The sequence below is a fragment of the Cervus canadensis genome, chromosome 2 (genome assembly GCF_019320065.1).
Source record: "Cervus canadensis isolate Bull #8, Minnesota chromosome 2, ASM1932006v1, whole genome shotgun sequence".
NCBI lineage: Eukaryota > Metazoa > Chordata > Mammalia > Artiodactyla > Cervidae > Cervus > Cervus canadensis.
This window is the reverse complement of record NC_057387.1, coordinates 24,263,216-24,281,993: the sequence shown is the minus strand read 5'-3', so window position 1 is coordinate 24,281,993 and position 18,778 is coordinate 24,263,216. Positions and strand designations below refer to the sequence as shown.

The 18,778-nt window shown below is 40.2% G+C and overlaps 1 protein-coding gene across 1 annotated transcript in view; it reads right to left on the bottom strand.

The window, feature by feature from the left end:
* SPAG17 (sperm associated antigen 17) overlaps positions 1–18,778 on the bottom strand; it is a 232,357-nt gene that overhangs the window by 45,345 nt on the left and 168,234 nt on the right. The window contains exons 29-31 of the mRNA XM_043459617.1: positions 10,774–10,889; positions 6,631–6,775; positions 4,504–4,658 (exon numbers count right to left, since the gene is read on the bottom strand). Of these exons, the coding sequence (XP_043315552.1) occupies positions 4,504–4,658; positions 6,631–6,775; positions 10,774–10,889 (416 nt within the window). The remainder of the gene's footprint in view (positions 1–4,503; positions 4,659–6,630; positions 6,776–10,773; positions 10,890–18,778) is intronic.

Here is an 18,778-nt window from a genome sequence, read left to right as displayed (position 1 = left end):
TGGTTCTTTTTTCTCTCTCTCCCCCAGACTACTTAATCTCAACTGACCTATTTTCAAGTCAGTTCAAATAATTGCTGATTATTTCTTCTGCCAGCCAAAATTTGATGTTGATCATTAGCAAATTTTTCATTACAGTTATTATGCTTTCCAAATCCAGAATTTCTATGTGGTTCTTTTAAAAAATAATTTCTATGTATTGATATTCTATACTTCATGAAGCATCATTCTCATATTTTGCTTTAGTTCTTTACACAAGGCTTCTCGCTCTTTAAAATATAACAGCTGACTTAAATTTGTCTCTTTAAATGCAAAGTCTGGGTTTCCACAGGGATGGAATCAATAGATTGCTTCCTCCTTTCCCATCCCTGTTTATGGGCCAAAATTCCCCCCTTCCCCACTCCCCCATGTCTTATAATTTTTTGTTGAAAACTGGATATTTTAAAATAGTATTATGTACAACTCTGGAAATTAGATCCTAGCCCCAGGACTTATTGTTACCTCTGTTGTTGTTGCTATTTGTTCAGTGATTCCCCTGAACCATTTCTTTACAGTTTATATTTGTCATGCGTGGGCCTAATCTGCTTGTTAGGCTTACAGTTCTCCTCACAACGGGGAAGATATTTTCTTAGGTACTTTGCACTAATAGATCTTTCAGCCTCTGCTGAGGGCTCTATGGGCTCTATGTGCATACTGGCAAATGTTTTCAATGCTGTAGTAGGAAGTTTGTGATTCCACCTTATCCTTCACTCCCTGCTTGTGCAGAGCTTCTTGATCAGCAGGAGTGAAAAATCAGGGCTTTCCCAGTCCTTTTATGGGCATGTTCATAGCTGTTCACAGGAGCGTGGCTTTCTAGATTCCAGAGAACGTGTCAGAGCTTTTCAAAGCCCTCTATGAACTTCTCATCCTCTTTTTCCTTCTAACTCTTTTGTTTAGCCTCTTGCTTTTTGTGGCTACTTCAATAGCTATAATGTTCAATTATCACCTCCATTTGGGGAAAAGTCTGTTTGTAGGGAGTGAGTTCAGAATCAGACCAAATAAAGACAACCCTTGTTGAATAGAGGTTTCTAGAAAATGGACAGACAGAAAATGACAACATTTTGTGATGGATGTTTTGGGGAGCTCTGGATCTATTCTTCTTTCAGTGGCTGCTGGCCTGCTGGTTTTCACTGCTATCATGCATGTTAGAGTGTTGATGTTCAAGGCTACCTTGGAGCTGGGGGAGGGGAGAGGAATGCAGCAAGTGAAATCACCACAATTCTTGATGTTCTTCCCAAGATTGTCTTTTTTTTTTTTTTTTTAATAATCTTCATATCACTATAGTCATTTGGTTGATTTCCAGACTTCTGAAAAGGTTGATTCTGTCAATAGTTTCAGCTTTCTAGCTGTTTTTAGAGAGCAGTAAGTGGATTTTTGAAGGTTCTTACTCCATCATCCTGGAAGTTTCTCAGATTCACTCTTTACCATTACCCAGGCCAGAGAACTCTCCCTGGACCTTGACTAACTCTGAGGCTTCTCTGTGGTTTCAGGCATATTTTAGCATAGACACTGGTGACTAGTTAAATCTGTAATTTTCCCAGGCTCCATAGGTCCTCAATAAAATAGACTCAAAGTGTCAGTTCAGTTCAGTTCAGTTGCTCAGTAGTGTCCGACTCTTTGCAACCCCATGGACTGCAGCATGCCAGGCTTCCCTGCCCATCACCAGCTCCCGGAGTTTGCTCAAACTCATGTCTATCGAGTCAATGATGCCATCCAACCATCTTGTCCTCTGTCGTCCCCTTCTCCTCCTGCCCCCAATCCCTCCCAGCGTCAGGGTCTTTTCAAATGAGTCAGCTCTTCACATCAGGTGGCCAAAGTATTGGAACTTCAGCTTCAGCATCAATCCTTCCAATGAATATTCAGGACTGATTTTCCTTAGGATTGACTGGTTGGATCTCCTTGTAGTCCAAGGGACTCTCAAGAGTCTTCTCCAACACCACAGTTCAAAAGCATTAATTCTTCAGTGCTCAGTTTTCTTCATGGTCTCACTCTCACATCCATACATGACTACTGGAAAAACCATATCTTTGACTAGGCGGACCTCTGTTGACAAAGTAATGTTTCTGCTTTTTAATATGTCAGATTGACTGTAATTTACTAAAAGCTGCTCTGGACAGAAAAAGATGGCCTAAAATTCCCAGAATTGAGACATATACACTAGGTGAAGCACCGTCTAGAAAAGCCAAAAAGAAAACCTGTAAAAAGGAGATGGCTTTCCTTCTAGGAAGTTAGCCTGGAAAAACAGCTTTGCTGAAACATATAGATTCAACATGACAAATACAGCAGTAACTCATATATATACGTACATAGTGTCTTCAATATAGCTGCCAGCTGGCAAATAGAATTCTCATGATTTTGCATACCTGTAGTGCTCAGAGTTTAATAAGAAATTTTCCTCTTTTAACTGATTTCATGCACTGAGCAGAGGATAAGCTTCCCTCCATTATGACGTTTGTTTATGGTACTGCTGATAAGGAAAAGGGCCTTTGAAGTCCTTTTCAGTAGTATTCCTAAGAGTGCTTATTACATTTCTTTAACTTCTCCCAAAGGAGTCAAGTTCAGATGGGTATAGACGAGTAGTCAAAATCTTATTCCAGTGTATACGTGTGCACACACACGCACCCCTTTCCCCAGGAAGACACTCAATCTTCTGGTCTAGGGAAACAGGTTTCTGTTCCTAGACCCAAGGACAGAGGAAGATTTCCCATGGGAGACAACAGACCCATTATTTGTCATCTTGTCTCTCTGAAACCTTCCAACTGGTGGATGTCCCCACCCCCAGTTGTGAAACACTATAATCATAGACAATAATAGCTATTACACCTACCTCCTCCTTGATGTTTTCATTAATCTTTTTAGTGCTGCTAAGGTATAGCAGTGGCCAAAATCAAGCTCTCTCTCTTTCACATTGCCTAATATCCAGCCTCACTCATCACACTGCCCAGTGTCCTCATGCTGGTGAGTAAGTAATGACACATGTGCCAAGGCCAATGAGGATGGGCAGAAGGTGTTTGTGAACGCCAGCTTTCAACTCTATAAAACTAATAGAACTATAAAATAAGTGTTGCTAAGCTTATTTGGAGTTTTTTCCCCCTAATTGGGAGCTAAGATATGTGTGTTTCTCAATGAGGTGCAATCAGTGTTTCAGGAGATGTGGGCAAACATGCAGCTACACAATTGTATCAGACACTGAATGTCTTCAGGTTGGATCTCTTCTGTTATATTTCTTCCTTCAGTGGTAACTTACTTTGGTGCTAAAATTTCTTTGCCTCTATAGTTGTAATCAGCAGAGTCTAGGGCTATGATAAAAATAAGGCCTCATCATAGCATCTTTGGAGATTCTTATGACATCTGGTAGGACACGCAGTGCTGAAATGGGGATGCTTTCTTAAAAATTGAACATTCTGATAGCACAGGAACTCTGCTAAGTGTTATGTGGCAGCCTGGATGGCAGTTTGGGGGAGAATGAATGCATTTATATGTAAGGTTGAGTCCCTTCTCTGTTTGCCTGAAACCATCACAACATTGTTAATCAGCTATACCTCAATACAAAATAAAAAAAATTTTTTTTTTTAAATTGGATATTCTGAATGTTATATAGGGAAAAAAGCATCCATGACCAAGCCTCTCTTGGTCATCTCTCACTTTCAGCACCTTGCTTGTTCCACAAGGATCTGCACAGTACGAGAGGGAGAATCAGGAGAGAAGGGAGGGATAAACTGGCTCCAGTAGTCTTCACAGTAACAAACATTTGTTACGGAAGTCTTTGTCCATCACCTGCTGGCTTTGCACCCTCGGTATCCTGACCTTAGAGGTGACATTCTGGCACTTGTGTCCCTTCTCCAGCAAGTAGAAAGGCAAAGACAAATCCCTCTAAGACTGGGGAGACTGCAGGCTGAGCCGGAGGCATTGTGTTTAAGGGGGAAATGCAAGGAGGTGGAGGAGTTGCTAACAGCATTCCTCCCCAGCCCTCCAAAGACACAGCTGTGCTTCACTTGGGCTAGTTCTCCTCCTAGACCACATAGAACGCATGTGTCCTCCCATCCCGCGGGGACACAAGGTAAAGTGGGGACAGACTGGAGGTGGGAAGGGTGGGAGAATGAGTAAGAGGAGGCAGGAGGTGAAGCTGGTCTAGAAGGGACAAGGCAGCACTGAGGCTTCCTAACACCCACAGCGCCCCTCACCCACCACTAAATGATCCCCGGCAAATACACTCCGGAGAATAACTGTGATCCCCAGATACCAAAGTACTGAAAGGCAGGGAGGACACTGATTTTCTGCGATGGACTTTGAAAAGAAAGTAAATAAATGAAAAGATACTGAGAAGTGTGTTCTAAGATCAGTTGAGATGAGAGCAACAGGCATGCACGTGGCGAGAATGTTCACTGCCCCAGGTGGGAGTGCTTTCTTAGTCAAAAACACACTTTGACACTCCCCTCTGGCACCGCTCACTTTGCTCAGACTCACCTGGTACGTTCCCTGTGGCTTTGCAATGATGGACGTCCCGTCCCCAAAGGTGGCGCAGCAGCTGCTGTCCTCGCAGTTGGTGATGACGGTGGCGTAGTGCGAGCTTTCAATCCGCATGCACTTCACCTGCCTGGTGATCCTCTGCGGTCCTTCGGCTGTGGGCAAATGCAGAGGGGCAGGTCCGACAGGATGCACGCGAGGGGAACACGCCTGCCTGCTGACTGCCTGGCTGAGAACTCACTCCATGGGGCTGCTTCATGGGCTACTGCTCTATCAACTCGGAGCCTTTGTTTGAGAAGGCATATTAATACAGTGTGCTATTTTTGTCCTCACCATTCTTTTTATTTTGAGAAATTGAAAACATCCAGAAAAGCACAAAATATAATTTAACTATACATGTTTGCCAATCAAAATTTACACTCATTAATATTTTGCCATATTTGCTTCATTTTTTAACATGTACATGAGAGAGAAATTATAGGTACAGTTCACATCTCTCCCTATCTCTGAGTTTATTTCTTTTTCTCACAATCCACTATAATACTTTTATATAAATGTATATCAGAAGTATTTTGTTGCTTTAAATTTACATAAGTTATATATCACCCTGTGTATCATACTACTGGGCTTCCCTGGTGGCCCAGACAATAAAGAATCTGCCTGCAATGCAGGAGGCCTGGGTTTGATCCCTGGGTCAGGAAGATCCCCTGGAGAAGGGAATGGCTATCCACTCCAGTATTCTTGCTGGAGAATTTCATGGACAGAGGAGCCTGGTGGGCTACAGTCCATGGGGTCGCAAAAGAATCGAAAATGACTGAACTGACACACACTTGAATTTTTCACTTAATGCTTTGAGGCCTTTAGCCATCTTGATATATACGTGCCTATGTAAATGGGTACATGTGTGGGTACTTCATTTATTTTAATTGCTACATAGTATCCCTTTGTAAGAAAACACATTTTATTTTTCTGTTCTGCTGTTAATGGACATTTATGCTTTCCCAATATTTTAACATTATACTCAGTGTTGCAAGAAACATCTCTGTACTTGTTTCTTTGTGCAAATGTATGAGTGTCTTTCCCAAGAAAAGGAAAAAGCTTTGAAAGCTATCCCAGGAAAATTAGAATGGATATTTCTCTAGTGGGGAATTGACTTGCAGAGATATTTCCCAACCCATCCCCTATAACCCAATAAAAATAAAAACAAAACAAAAGAGTATTTTTCCATATATACCCAGATGGAGAATTAGTGTATCACATGATATGCACTTTTCAATTCACCAGATATTTTAAAATTGCCCACCCAAGTGGCTTTTTAAATTTTCACTCTAACAGGGTATAAAGGTTCCTCTTTTTCTACTCACTTGCCATTTTGTTGCATTTAATTTGGCAATGAATCATTTAATGCATTCAACAAATAAACCCTGGAATTAAACAAAAGTGAATCAGGGAATAATTTTTATTTCAAAATATTGTTTAAAGTTAGCTTAGGAAGGGTGTTAGGCTTTTAGATAATATGAACAGACTGCAGTTCATTAGCAGCTGCCACTTGCTTTTCTGAGAATTGTCAGACATAATTGAAGGAGGATATATCTGAGGTCTATGTAGGAAAATTAGATTCCTTAAGGATCAAAGGAAACAGGTCTGAAATCTAATTGCTAAGTACAGTTGAGTCATGATTATTAACTTTTAGTTAATACCAATCCAGGTTGTAGGTTTTTAGTGGTAAAAATAGGGAAGGCACTATTACTATCCATTAGCCAACTAGAGCTGTTATCACTCCCATGTCAGTTGAGGATAAAGACCATAATAAAGTTCCTCACTGGTTCTGGTTTGGACTGCCTGGGTATTCTTTGGTTAATTTGAGTTCGTAAAAACAACAACAACAACAAAAAAAAACTGTTTTTCTTACAAGTGTTTTGAAAAATCAGTGACGTTTTTACCTATCCTAAAGACATAGAATATTGTCATCTACTTGAAAAAGAATAAATACATGTATATGTACAACTGAGTCACTTTGCCGTGCACCTGAAACACAATAATATTAACCAACCGTCTGCTGCTGCTGCTCAGTCGTGTCAAACTCTTTGAGACTCTATGTCGTCCGCCAGAAAAATTAAAGCTTACCTGTCTCTTGATCCTCCAAAGAAATAGTCGGATCTTCATAAACTTGATAAAAGGTTGTGATTCTGGTACCATCAGCATGATCCACTATCCGAGTACCATCTTTCTTTTCAATGATGATCACTTTGTCTTCTCGAGTTGTCATAACCTGAACATACAAAGGCAGAGCATCATCATTTGCTCAGGTGGTTGGTTAATCCCAACTTTGCTTATTTTTACACCCCGATGATTACCATCAAAAGCCTGATTATTTAAAAGTGAAAGTTTTATCTCATCTACTTGATCTAATCTTTATAACAATCCTGGAGGAAACTCAGGCTTAGAGCAGTTAAGCAACTTGCCCAAAGTCACTCAGCATGTGCCTGAGCTGATGCTGGACTAAGACTGCCTTACTTCAACACTGATGCTCCTTCCATGGTCACACATCTGTGAGTCAAAAGCTAATGTCAGGAGTGATCTGACCCAGGTATATGCAGGAAGATGACCCCAGGCCCTGCTCCCTTGGAAACTGCAGGTTTAAGATAAGGCAGGGACCACTGGTGTCTGTAGTGAGGGTTCTGATGCGGTCTGCTTCCCCTGAGGATGTAATGCCAGAGCCCGGATATTGTGTGTTGGTACGGGGAACTATGGGGTGAGAGGTTGGTACAGGGAAGCATGGATGAAAGGTGTGCCGGACACAAGAGAACTCAGAGACCAAGGGGCAGAGTGGTGGGAGCAAGGCTAGACTAAGGTGAGGGACCATACTGGGAAGCTTGTTAGGTCATATTAAGGACTCAGTTGTTATCCAAATGGGGGCGAAGCAGTAGAGAAGAGTTTTAGGTATGTGGACTAGAGCTGGAAACACAGAAAGAATTTAGTCCCAGTAAGTGCTTCAATTTGAAAGAACACTGAGACCTTTGTTTCCCGTAGCCAAACGGCTCAGAGGAGCTCTAAACCCCCAGCTGCACACGTGTGTGTGAAGGTGTGGTGGGCATGGAGATGCACTGCCCAGGTCTCTCTTCAAGACAGGACTTGCTCCCCAGCAGTGGAGAGGGAAGTTGGCAAATAGCCTCCAGATGTCAGTTCTTCCAGCACCTGCCTCAACTGCAGAGAGATGCCTTGCCTGACTCCCATTGCTCTGCTGAGGCAGAGGTACACGGATCTGGCTCCTGCTCCCCGACCTGGGACACTGGGACAGACGACACTGGCTCCTGAGCTCCTGCCAGTGGAGCTTCGGGGTGTCTGCACCATCGCTCGGCTTCTCTCTCTGCCCATTCCTGCCTCCCCCCTGCTTCCGTTCACAAATGGTGTCTCTTAAAAACATCTTATACAGCAAACTTCACCTGTTTGCTACTGCAGATCCCAACTGGCAACAATGCACTACAGTTGTACAATGCATATTATAGGCAAAAGGAGAGGAGGGTGGCAGAGGATGAGATGGTTGGATGGCATCACCAACTCAATGGACGTGAGTTTGAGCAAACTCCGGGAGATAGTGAAGGACAGGGAAGCCTGGTGTGCTGCAGCCCATGGGGTCACCAAGAGTTGGACATGACTTAGCGACTGACAACAACAATGCATATTTTAAAATCATTGAGTACTTTCTACCTTGTACTGCCCTAACTGTAAGGGACACAGTTTTCACTAAAGAGTCCAGATGAATATAAAGTTTGCTAGCTGTTTTCTGACTCGTGTCTAGGGCTTTTGGGAGAAGATGATAATTACATTTGTATCTTTTTATGGTAGGCAGAAAACAATATATTTCAGAGAGAAGTCCATGCTAATCATTAAGTTCTTCTCTTTCACACTCTCAGCCAATGATACAGATGTGTATATCTATATATATCCATCCATCTATGTATATAATGAGGAATACTGCTGTAGAATGCAGGATTGAGAACATGAGCTTTGGAGTTAAGCTGCCCAAGTTCAATTTCTGACTCCACAGGTCATTTAGGCAAGCTGCTTACTTTCTCTGTGTTCTAGTTTCCTCATCTGCAAAACGGAGCCAACATCAGCATATTTTTCAGAGACATTATATGGGTTAAATGAGAGAATGCTTGTGAAGCCGTTCACATTTAATTGGTCAAGTTAGCAATGCTAAATACTAGCTCTTTATCTAGTATAGAAATTTACAGATTATAACTTAGAACAATTCTAACATTTCATGACGTAACATTGATGGTCACCGTAGGCTCAGGAAATAATCATTTTTAGTGGTAGAAAGAACACAATAGCAAGAATATTTCCTGAACACCTGATAGTGTTAATCTGGTATTAATCTTCCCAAGTATTTTAGGTAATGACCATAATCTCCATTTCAGGAATAAGAAAACCCAGATTAGAAATAGTCAAAGTCAGGCATCTTGTAAGAAGCGTGACTGGGGTTCAAAGCCATCGCTGCCTCACTGCAAGGTTAGTGCCACTCCTGTAAAACGTGATACTTCATGTCACTTTTGATCTTATTTCATATGATCACTGGCTTTTGTTTGCATAATGGTTAAGCATATGAGACCTAGAATGCAACCTTGGGGTCCACATTCTGAATCTACCATTTGCCGAGTGATTTGGGGAAAAATTATTTAGCCTGTTTGTAGCTTCTTTGTCTCATATGTAAAATGGAAACAGCAATAGTTTCTTGTGAGAATTAGATAAGTTATGTGTGGAAAGCACTCAACAAGGCCTGGGACGGTGAGTGCTCAGTAAATATTATTACCATTGTTGTGATTAGACTGTTGAGTGTCTATGTTTGAATCCAGGCTTCTAAATGTCTATTTGTGCTTCCATAATGGTCCTAGGTATCAGTAAAGGAAGGGGCTTCCCTGGTGGCTCAGTGGAAAAGAGTCTGCCTGCCAATGCAGGAGACCCGGGTTTAATTCCTGGGTCAGGAAGATTGCTTGGAGAAGGAAATAGCAAACCACTCCAGTATTCTTGCCTGGGAAATCCCATGGACAGAGGAGTCTGGCAGGCTACAATCCATGGGGTCGCAAAGAATTGGACACAATTTAGTTACTTAATTGCCACCACCGCCAGTAAAAGAAAGTAAGGGTCATTAACTAAGAAATATCAAATTTGCATATTAAGCCAAATAATCTGTATTGAGGCTCAATTAAAGTGAGCTATTTTAAGTGACCAAAATCCATCCTGAGATAATATGTAGTTTGATCTCATAAAAAAGAACTAGCAAACAAGGTAGAAGAATATGAAATTGTTACAGAAGTAGGCTGAAGAAGAAAGGAAAACAAGTTTGGTAAGAAAATGAACTTTATCTCAATGGGAAGCAGACATTCTGCTTCTGACTAGCAGTATGTGGTTGTAAACAAAGGTAAAGTCCAAAAACTAGAGACAAGGCATGCAGGAAATTCTTTGTCTTGTCTAGATATAGAGGGTGCAAAGCTCCATGTAAGATGATAGAGGAACAGCTGAAGAATGCAGACAGCCCCGTTTTTAGTCACCAATCGCTGACTGCAAACCTGGTTCCAGCACTTCCTGGCCACATTACTTCACTTGCTGAGGCTCACCTTCCTTGTCTGTATAATATACATTGGTGTGAGGCCTGAATAGAGCGTGTATGCAAGACGGCTAACAGAAAGCCTGGCCCACAGAAAATGCCATTGTGCATCCCAGGAGTTTAAATTTCACATCTGCTTCACAGATAAAACCATTGTTTTCTATACCACTCATATGTCACTTTTTCTTAGGTTATAAATAAAATCTTTTTATAGATGCTTTGTGGCCTTGTTGAATTTTTGAGTTATTTGATATGAGCATCTCATTAAATATACTGTACATTATTTGAAGTCAAGGATCATGAACAAATTTCTACAATTCATGTCAGGTACACATGTCTAGAATATAAGACATACAGACACATGCATTTAACATAAAGAAATATAGGATATCACTAATCATATGTCTTAAAAGTGGAATAGAAAAGTCATCATCTGTCTCTTACTTCAAGAATTAGTATTTCACGATACATTACTCTGGTCAAATAAACCACACAGTAGTTTTAGATTTGGAAAGATGAATCCATCTATTTATACATAAGTCGGCTACTTAACAGATAGTTATTGAAAATTTATTATTTGCCAGGCTTCTTCCACATGTTTGTCTTACAACTCTAATGATTTGGAAAAATTTGTAATATACAATAGTTTGTCATACCGTTCCATTGACAGGATCTGTGGCTTTAAAGGATAAAAATGGGGCCAAGTCTGCTATTCTTTCTAATCCTTTGGTGCCAATCCGATGTCCTTGAGGTGTAGTTGTAAACCAGGTGCCTAAGTGAACATCCATAGGAGTTATTGTTTGAACTGTTTCTGGGGGAGGTTCATGGCTTTCATTTTTATGTGCCATAGATGACTGATTTTTCTGAATTTTTCCTGTGGGAGTTCAAGTAAATCAAATACAACAGTTTAACTATAATATCACTTACAGAGAATTATTCATTAAGTTTTAATACAGTGTAGGCTACCTCAGACACTGTTGCACAGAAAATCCAAGTGGTAGTCATCAGTTATATTATTTCTCAAGTAGGAAAAAATTAGTTTACGAATATCTTATTATTGGCACTTAAACCTTGTCTGGATTCCCATCACCTCCCACAAACATACACATGCATAGCAAGCTTACTGTCTATGGAGCAATACAGATTATCATCAATTCTCTACACTTTTAAGTCTTGCTTACCTCTCCCCAGATTCCAGGTTTGGAGCCCTGTACCCAGCTTTTTAAAGTCTACATTTTCTCCCATGTTTCTGCCAAGCTTTTAGATTCTTTTTCTTCGACTTATTATACTCTAGTATGATAAAGTATAATGTTAACTCTTCATCCCCCTAATTTCATCATATTTCAGTTTCAGGATACATCTCTCTTCAGCCCTGGATCTGGAGAACATTACCAATAAAGCATATCATTGGCCTCTCATATGGAGAGGATTTGTCTAGTTTAATTACTACACTTAAAACCATCTGATACACACATCCCTCTCAACTCCTCCCCACCACCATTCAACTGGAATAAGAAGACAGAACCAAAGAAACTCACATGGAACCCTGTAAATATTATCTCTATCTCTATTAGTTCCTCTATCAAGGTAGATTTACTCTACTTGTATAAGTAACAAGTAATCTGTAGACAAGATCTGCCTGTATTGTCAAGCCTCAGTGATGAAGTAAATTTAGACTGAGAAAAAAAATTGCAAAAAATATAGTGAAGGATTGTTGCCTCCAGGGAGGTTGTTTAGATTTAAACCATGAAATGTGCAACAGGGCATGGATCTTGGTGTAAGATGCAGACTCAACTAACAGGGGGAACCAAAGAAGAAAGATACATTTAGCTAAGCCTTTCCATTGCCCTAAGACTTAAATTGGACATATTAGTATTTCCAGAGAACTGAAAGATAGACATGTAGAAATTATTTAGAATGAAGCTCAAAGAGCCAATGTAACAGAAGCAATGAAAGAGAGGTAAAAGTTCTCTAACATAAATTTAATTGGAATTACAGAAGAAGAGGAGAGAGAAATGGATCAAAAACAATACTTTAAAAAGATAATTATTCAGAAAGTTCCAGAACCAATGAAACATACTAATCTACATATTCAAGAAGCTCAATATAGTCTCATTTGGGTAAATAAAAAGAAACTGATACCACTGCAGATGGTGATTGCAGCCATGGAATTAAAATATGCTTACTCCTTGGACGGAAAGTTATGACCAACCTAGATAGCATATTAAAAAGCAGAGACATTACTTTGTCCACAAAGGTCTGTCTAGTCAGGGCTATGGTTTTTCCAGTGGTCATGTATGGATGTGAGAGTTGGACTATAAAGAAAGCTGAGCGCAGAAGAATTGATGCTTTTGAACTGTGGTGTTGGAGAAGACTCTTGAGAGTCCCTTGGACTGCAAGGAGATCCAACCAGTCCATCCTGAAGGAGATCAGTCCTGGGTGTTCATTGAAAGGACTGATGTTGAATCTCCAATACTTTGGCCACCTGATGCGAAGAGCTGACTAATTGGAAAAGACCCTGATCTGGGAATGATTTAAGGCAGAAGGAGAAGGGGATGACAGAGGATGAGATGGTTAGATGGCATCACAGACTCAATGGACATGAGTTTGGGTAAACTCCGGGAGTTGGTGATGGACAGGGAGGCCTGGCATGCTGTGGTTCATGGGGTTGCAAATAGTCAGACACGACTGAGCAGCTGAACTGAACTGAACTGATACCTACTTAAATCATATTGACACTGCATTAAAAAAGAAAATGTTTTAAAGGCAGCCAGATTATCTTCTAAGCAACAACAATTAGATAGACAGACAACTTTTCAACAGTAAAAGTGAATGCAAGACTAGTATGAAGAATTATTGTCCACATCAGTCAGTTCAGTCACTCAGTCATGTCTGACTCTTTTCGACCCCACGAACTGCACCACGCCAGGCTTCCCTGTCCATCACCAACTCCCAGACCTTGCTCAAACTCATCAAGTCAGTGATGCCATCCAACCATCTTATTCTCTATTGTTCCCTTCTCCTCCTGCTTTGAATCTTTCCCAGCATCAGGGTCTTTTCCAATGAGTCAGTTCGTTGCATGAGGTGGCCAATGTATTAGAGTTTCAGCTTCAGCATCAATCCTTCCAATGAATATTCAGGACTGATTTCCTTTAGGATGGACTGGTTGGGTCTCCTTGCAGTCCAAGGGACTCTCAAGAGTCTTCTCCAACACCACAGTTCAAAAGCATCTCAGCTTTCTTTATGATCCAGCTCTCATATCCATACATGACTACTGGAAAAACTATAGCTTTGACTAGATGGACCTCTGTTGGTGAAGTAATGTCTGCTTTTTAATATGCTGCCTAGGTTGGTCACAGCTTTTCTTCCAAGGAGCAAATGTCTTTTAATTTCATGGCTGCAGTCACCATCTGCAGTCATTTTGGAGCCTCAAAAATAAAGTTTCTCACTGTTTCCATTGTTCCTCCATCTATTTGCCATGAAGTGATGAGACTGGATGCCATGATTTTAGTTTTTTGAATGCTGAATTTTAAGCCAGTTTTTTCACTCTCCTCTTTTACTTTCATCAAGAGACTCTTTAGTTCTTTATTGTCCACATACTAAGAGGAAATACCTGTCAGTCTATAATTCTATACCTAGTGAAATTATCTTTCAAGAATGTTGTTGTTTAGTTGCTAAGTCATGTCCGACTCTTTTGCCACCCCATGATCTTCAGTCCACCAGGTTCTTCTGCCCATGAGATTTCCCAGGAAAGGATACTAGAGTGGGTTGCCATTTTCTTCTCTCAGGGATCTTCCTGAATCAGGGATCGAACTTGTGTCTCCTGCATTGGCAGGAGGATTCTTTACCACTGAGTAACTTAGGAAGCCCCTTTAAGAATGAGGACAACATAAAGATATTTTCAGAAAATATGGTATGCAATAAGTAGACTAAAATCTCTGGTTAGAACACAGAATCATCTAATTTTAAAATATACACCTACATGAGTTTGAGCAAACCCTGGGAGTTGGTGATAGACAAGGAAGCCTGGTGTGCTGCAGTCCATGGGGTCGCAAAGAGTCAGATATGACTGAGTGACTGATATTATGCTCACAAGGGGGCTTCCCAGGTGGTTCAGTGATAAAGAATCCACCTGCCAGTGCAGGAGATGCATAAGATGGGGGTTCATTCTCTTGGTCAGGAAGATCCCCCTGAAAGAGGAAATGGTAACCCACTGCAGTATTCTTGATGGGATAATCCAATGGACAGATGAGCCTGGGTGGATTATACTTCATGGGATTGCAAAGAGTCAGACATGAATGAAGCAAGTGAACACACATGCACACTGCTCACAAGAGACATTTTTAAACATAAACCACAGAAAGTAAAATAAAGTGTGGAAAAAGTTATACTGGGAAAGTACTAAACAATAGCTGGTGTAGCTATAATAAAATCAGTATTAGGGCAAAAAACAGAATCCTAGACTAAAAAGTCATTGTATACTGACAAACTGTTAAATTGCTCATAAAGATAAAACAGTTCTAAATTTGTAAGTATCTAAAATCATATTTCAAAATATACAAAAGCAAATCTGAAGACAATGAAAGGACTTAATTATTTCAGATTTAAAGAAATAGGATTAAATGATAAGGAGTGAAGAAGCTCTTCTACCCTTTCAAGAACTAAATATACTTCTACTGAATAAATTGACATTGTACATTAAAAAGTCTGCAAGGATATAGAATAAAAATGGTCAAAGTTTGAATATGGGGCAAATATGGCTATTGTCTGTTTCTGTATAGTCTGTGAATTAATAATTCTTTGTACATTTCTACATAATTAAAAAAAAACAAAGGATATTAAATTTACAATGTTGTGTTGGTTCCGCCATTCGAAAATGCAAATTCACCATAATTACACATGTGTCATCTCCCTCTTGAGCCTCCCTCCCCTCCCCCGACTCCACCCCTTTGGGTCATCACAGAGCATCATGCTGAGCTCCCTGTATTATATAGCAACTTCGTACCAGCTATCTATTTTACACATGGTAGTGCATATAGTTGATGCTAATTTCTCCCACTATTTCATCCCACTCTTTCCTTCACCCACTGTGCCCACAAGTCCATTCTCTCAATATATCTGCATCTTCATTCCTCCCCTGCAAATAGGCTCATCAATACCATTTTTCTAGATTCCATATGTATATGTTAATATACAATATTTGTTTTTCTCTTTCTGACTTACTTCACTCTGTAAAATAGGTTCTAAGTTCACCCATCTCACTAGAACAGACTCAAATTTGTTCTTTTTTATGGAGAGTAATATTCCATTATATATATATATATAAATATATATATATGCAAGTAGTGGAATATATACCACATCTTCTTTATCCATTCATCTGTTGATGGACATCTAGGTTACTTCCATGTCCTAGCTACTTTAAACAGTGCTATTATGAACACTGGGGTCCATGTGTCTTTTCCAATTATGGTTTTCTCAAGAGTGAATGTTCAGTAGTGGGATTGTTGGGTTATATGGTAGCTTTATTCCTCATTTTTTAAGGAATCTCCACACTGTTCTCCATAGTGGCTGTTTCAGTTTACATTCCCACCAACAATGAAAGAGGGTTCCCTTTTCTCCACATCCTTTCCAGCATTTATTATTTGTAGATTTTTTTGATGATGGCCATTCTGACTGGTGTGAGATGATATCTCACTGTAGTTTTAATTTGCATTTCTCTAATAATTAGTGAGGCTTCCCCAATGGCTCAGCAGGTAAAGAATTTGCCTGCAGTGGAGGAGACACAGGAGACATGGGTTTGATCCCTGAGTTGGGAAGATCCCCTGGAGGAGGAAATGGCAACCCACTCCAGCATTCTTGCCTAGAGAATCCCATGGACAGAGGAGCCTGGTGGGCTATCGTCCACAGGGTCACAAAGAGTCAGACGTGACTGAAGCGACTTAATGAGCAGACACGTACTCTGCATATAAGCTAAATAAGCAGGATGACAATATACAGCCTCGTCATACTCCCTCCCCAGTTTTGAACCAGTTTGAATTTTGAACCAGATCATTCCACGTCTGGTTCTAACTATTGCGTCTTGACCCACATGAAGCTTTCTCAGTAGACAGGTAAGGTGGTCTGGTATTCCCAACTCTTTAAGAATTTTCCAGTTTGTTGTGATCCACACAGTCAAAGGCTTTAGCACAGTCAATGAAGCAGAAGTAGATGTTTTTCCGGAGCTCCCTTGCTTTCTCTACGATCCAGTGAATGTTGGCAACTTGATCTCTGGTTCCTGTGCCTTTTCTAAACCCAGCTTGTACATCTAGAAGTTCTTAGTTCATGTACTGCTGAAGCCTAGCTTGAAGGATTTTGAGTAAAACCTGGCTAGTATGTGAGACGAGTGCAGTTGTGCAGTAGTTTGAACATGCTTTGGCATTACCTGTCTTCGGGATTGGAATGAAAACCGACTTCTACAGTCCTGTGGCCACTTATGAGTTTTCCAAATTTTCAGATATAGTGAGTGCAGAACTTTGACAGCATCACCTTTTAGGATTTTAAGTAGCTCAGCTGGAATTCTGTCACCTCCACTAGCTTTGTTCATAGTAATGCTTCCTAAGGCCCACTTGACCTCACACATTTGTCTGGGTTATCTGGATCATTAAGATTTTTTTTTTTTAACACTTCTGTGTATTCTTGCCACCTCTTCTTAATCTCTTTTGCTTCTGTTAGGTCCTTATCATTTCTTTAGTTCTTTATTGTACCCATCTTGCATGAAATGTTTCCTTGATATCCCCAATTTTCTTGACAAGATCTCTAGTCTTTCTCATTCTATTGTTTTCCTCTATTTCTTTGCATCATTCATTTTAAAAGGCCTTTTTTTCCTCTCCTTGATAAAGGGAATATCTTTTCTTTTCTCCCCTGTCTTTCACTTTTCTTCTTTCCTCAGCTGTTTGTAAAGCATCCTTAGACAACCCCTTTGGGCTAAAACCCAAAAACTAACAATACCAAATGCTGAGAAGAACAGGGGGCAACAGGAACTCTTCTTCATTGCTGATGAAAGTGCAAAAATGTGCAGCCTCTTTGGAAGAGGCCCTGGCTGTTTCTTATAAAGTTTCTTACACAGTTGCATGCATGCAGATGTTCATAAGCAGCTTTATTTATAATTTCCCGAAACCTGGAAGCAACCAATATATCCCTCAATAGGTGGATGGATAAACCATTGCACATATATACAATGGACTATTATTCTGTGATAAGAAATGAACTACCAAGTCATGAAAAGACCTCGAGGAATCTTAAATGCATATTGCTAAGTGAAAGAAGACAGTCTACAAAGACTGCATGTTATCTGATTCCAATGGTATGATATTCTCAAAATAGCAAAACAATGGAGAAAATAAAAAGATCAGAGGCTGCCAGGTGTTCTAGACAGGGATGGGTCAGGGTCGGGGAAAGGAGAAGTTTGAATAAGTAGAGCCTAGGGGATATTTCAGATAGTGAAACTATCCTGTATAATATTGAAATGGTAGATTAATGACATATACTTGTCATAATTCATAGAACTGTACAACACAGAAAGAGAACCTTAATGTAAACTATATGGACTTGAGTTAATAATAATGTGTCAACACTGGTTCTTCAGTTGTAACAAATGTACCACACTTTTGAGATAGTAAAAATAGGGAAAAACCATGGGCCTGGAAGAGAGGGAGACTTTGGGAATTCTACTTTCTGCTATTTTTTTCCTGTAAAACTAAAATTGCTCTAAAAATATAGTCTGTGGATGGTGACAGCCATGAAATTAAAAGATGCTTACTCTTTGAAAGAAAAGCTATGACAAACTTCGACAGCGTATTAAAAAGCAAAGACATCACTTTGCAGACAAAGGTCTGCTTAGTCAAAGTTATAGTTTTCCAGTAGTCATGTACAGATGTGAGAGTTGGACCATAAAGAAGGCAGTGAGGAAGAATTGATGCTTTCGAACCATGGTGCTGGAGAAGACTCTTGAGAGTCCCTTAGAAAACAAGGAGATCATACCAGTCAACCCTAAAGGAAATCAAACCTGAATATTCATTGGAAGGACTGATGCTGAAGCTAAGGCTCCACTACTTTGGCCACCTGATGTGAACAGTCAGTTCACTGGAAAAGACCCTGATGCTACTGAGGGCAGAAGGAGAAGTGGGTAACAGAGGATGAGATGGCTAGATGGCATCACTGACTCAATGGACATGATTTTGAGCCAACTCTGGGAGATAGTGAAAGATAGGGAAGCCTGGTGTGCTGGCATTCCATGGGGTCACAGAGTTGGACACGAATTAGTTACTAAACAGTAAGTTTAAAAATGAGAGATTGTGTCAGTTTAGATTTAAGAGCTGTGAAGAAATCTGGATACACTGCTCTGGAGGCAGAAGACTTTGGAATCAGACAATTAGAGAAGCGGCTATGCAGACCACCCTTACATCAAGTCCTCTTGTATACATAAGAGAGAGAGCTACTGAGCTGGGAAGTCTAGAAAGCTATAGGAATACTTTCATCCACCCAACAAGGAATCTTCTGCTACTGTCCAAGAAAAATCTATTTCATTATTTTTTTAATTGAAGTGCAGTTGCTGCAATATTATATAAGTTACAGGTATTCAATATAATGATTCATGATTTTGAAAGGCTATGCTTCATT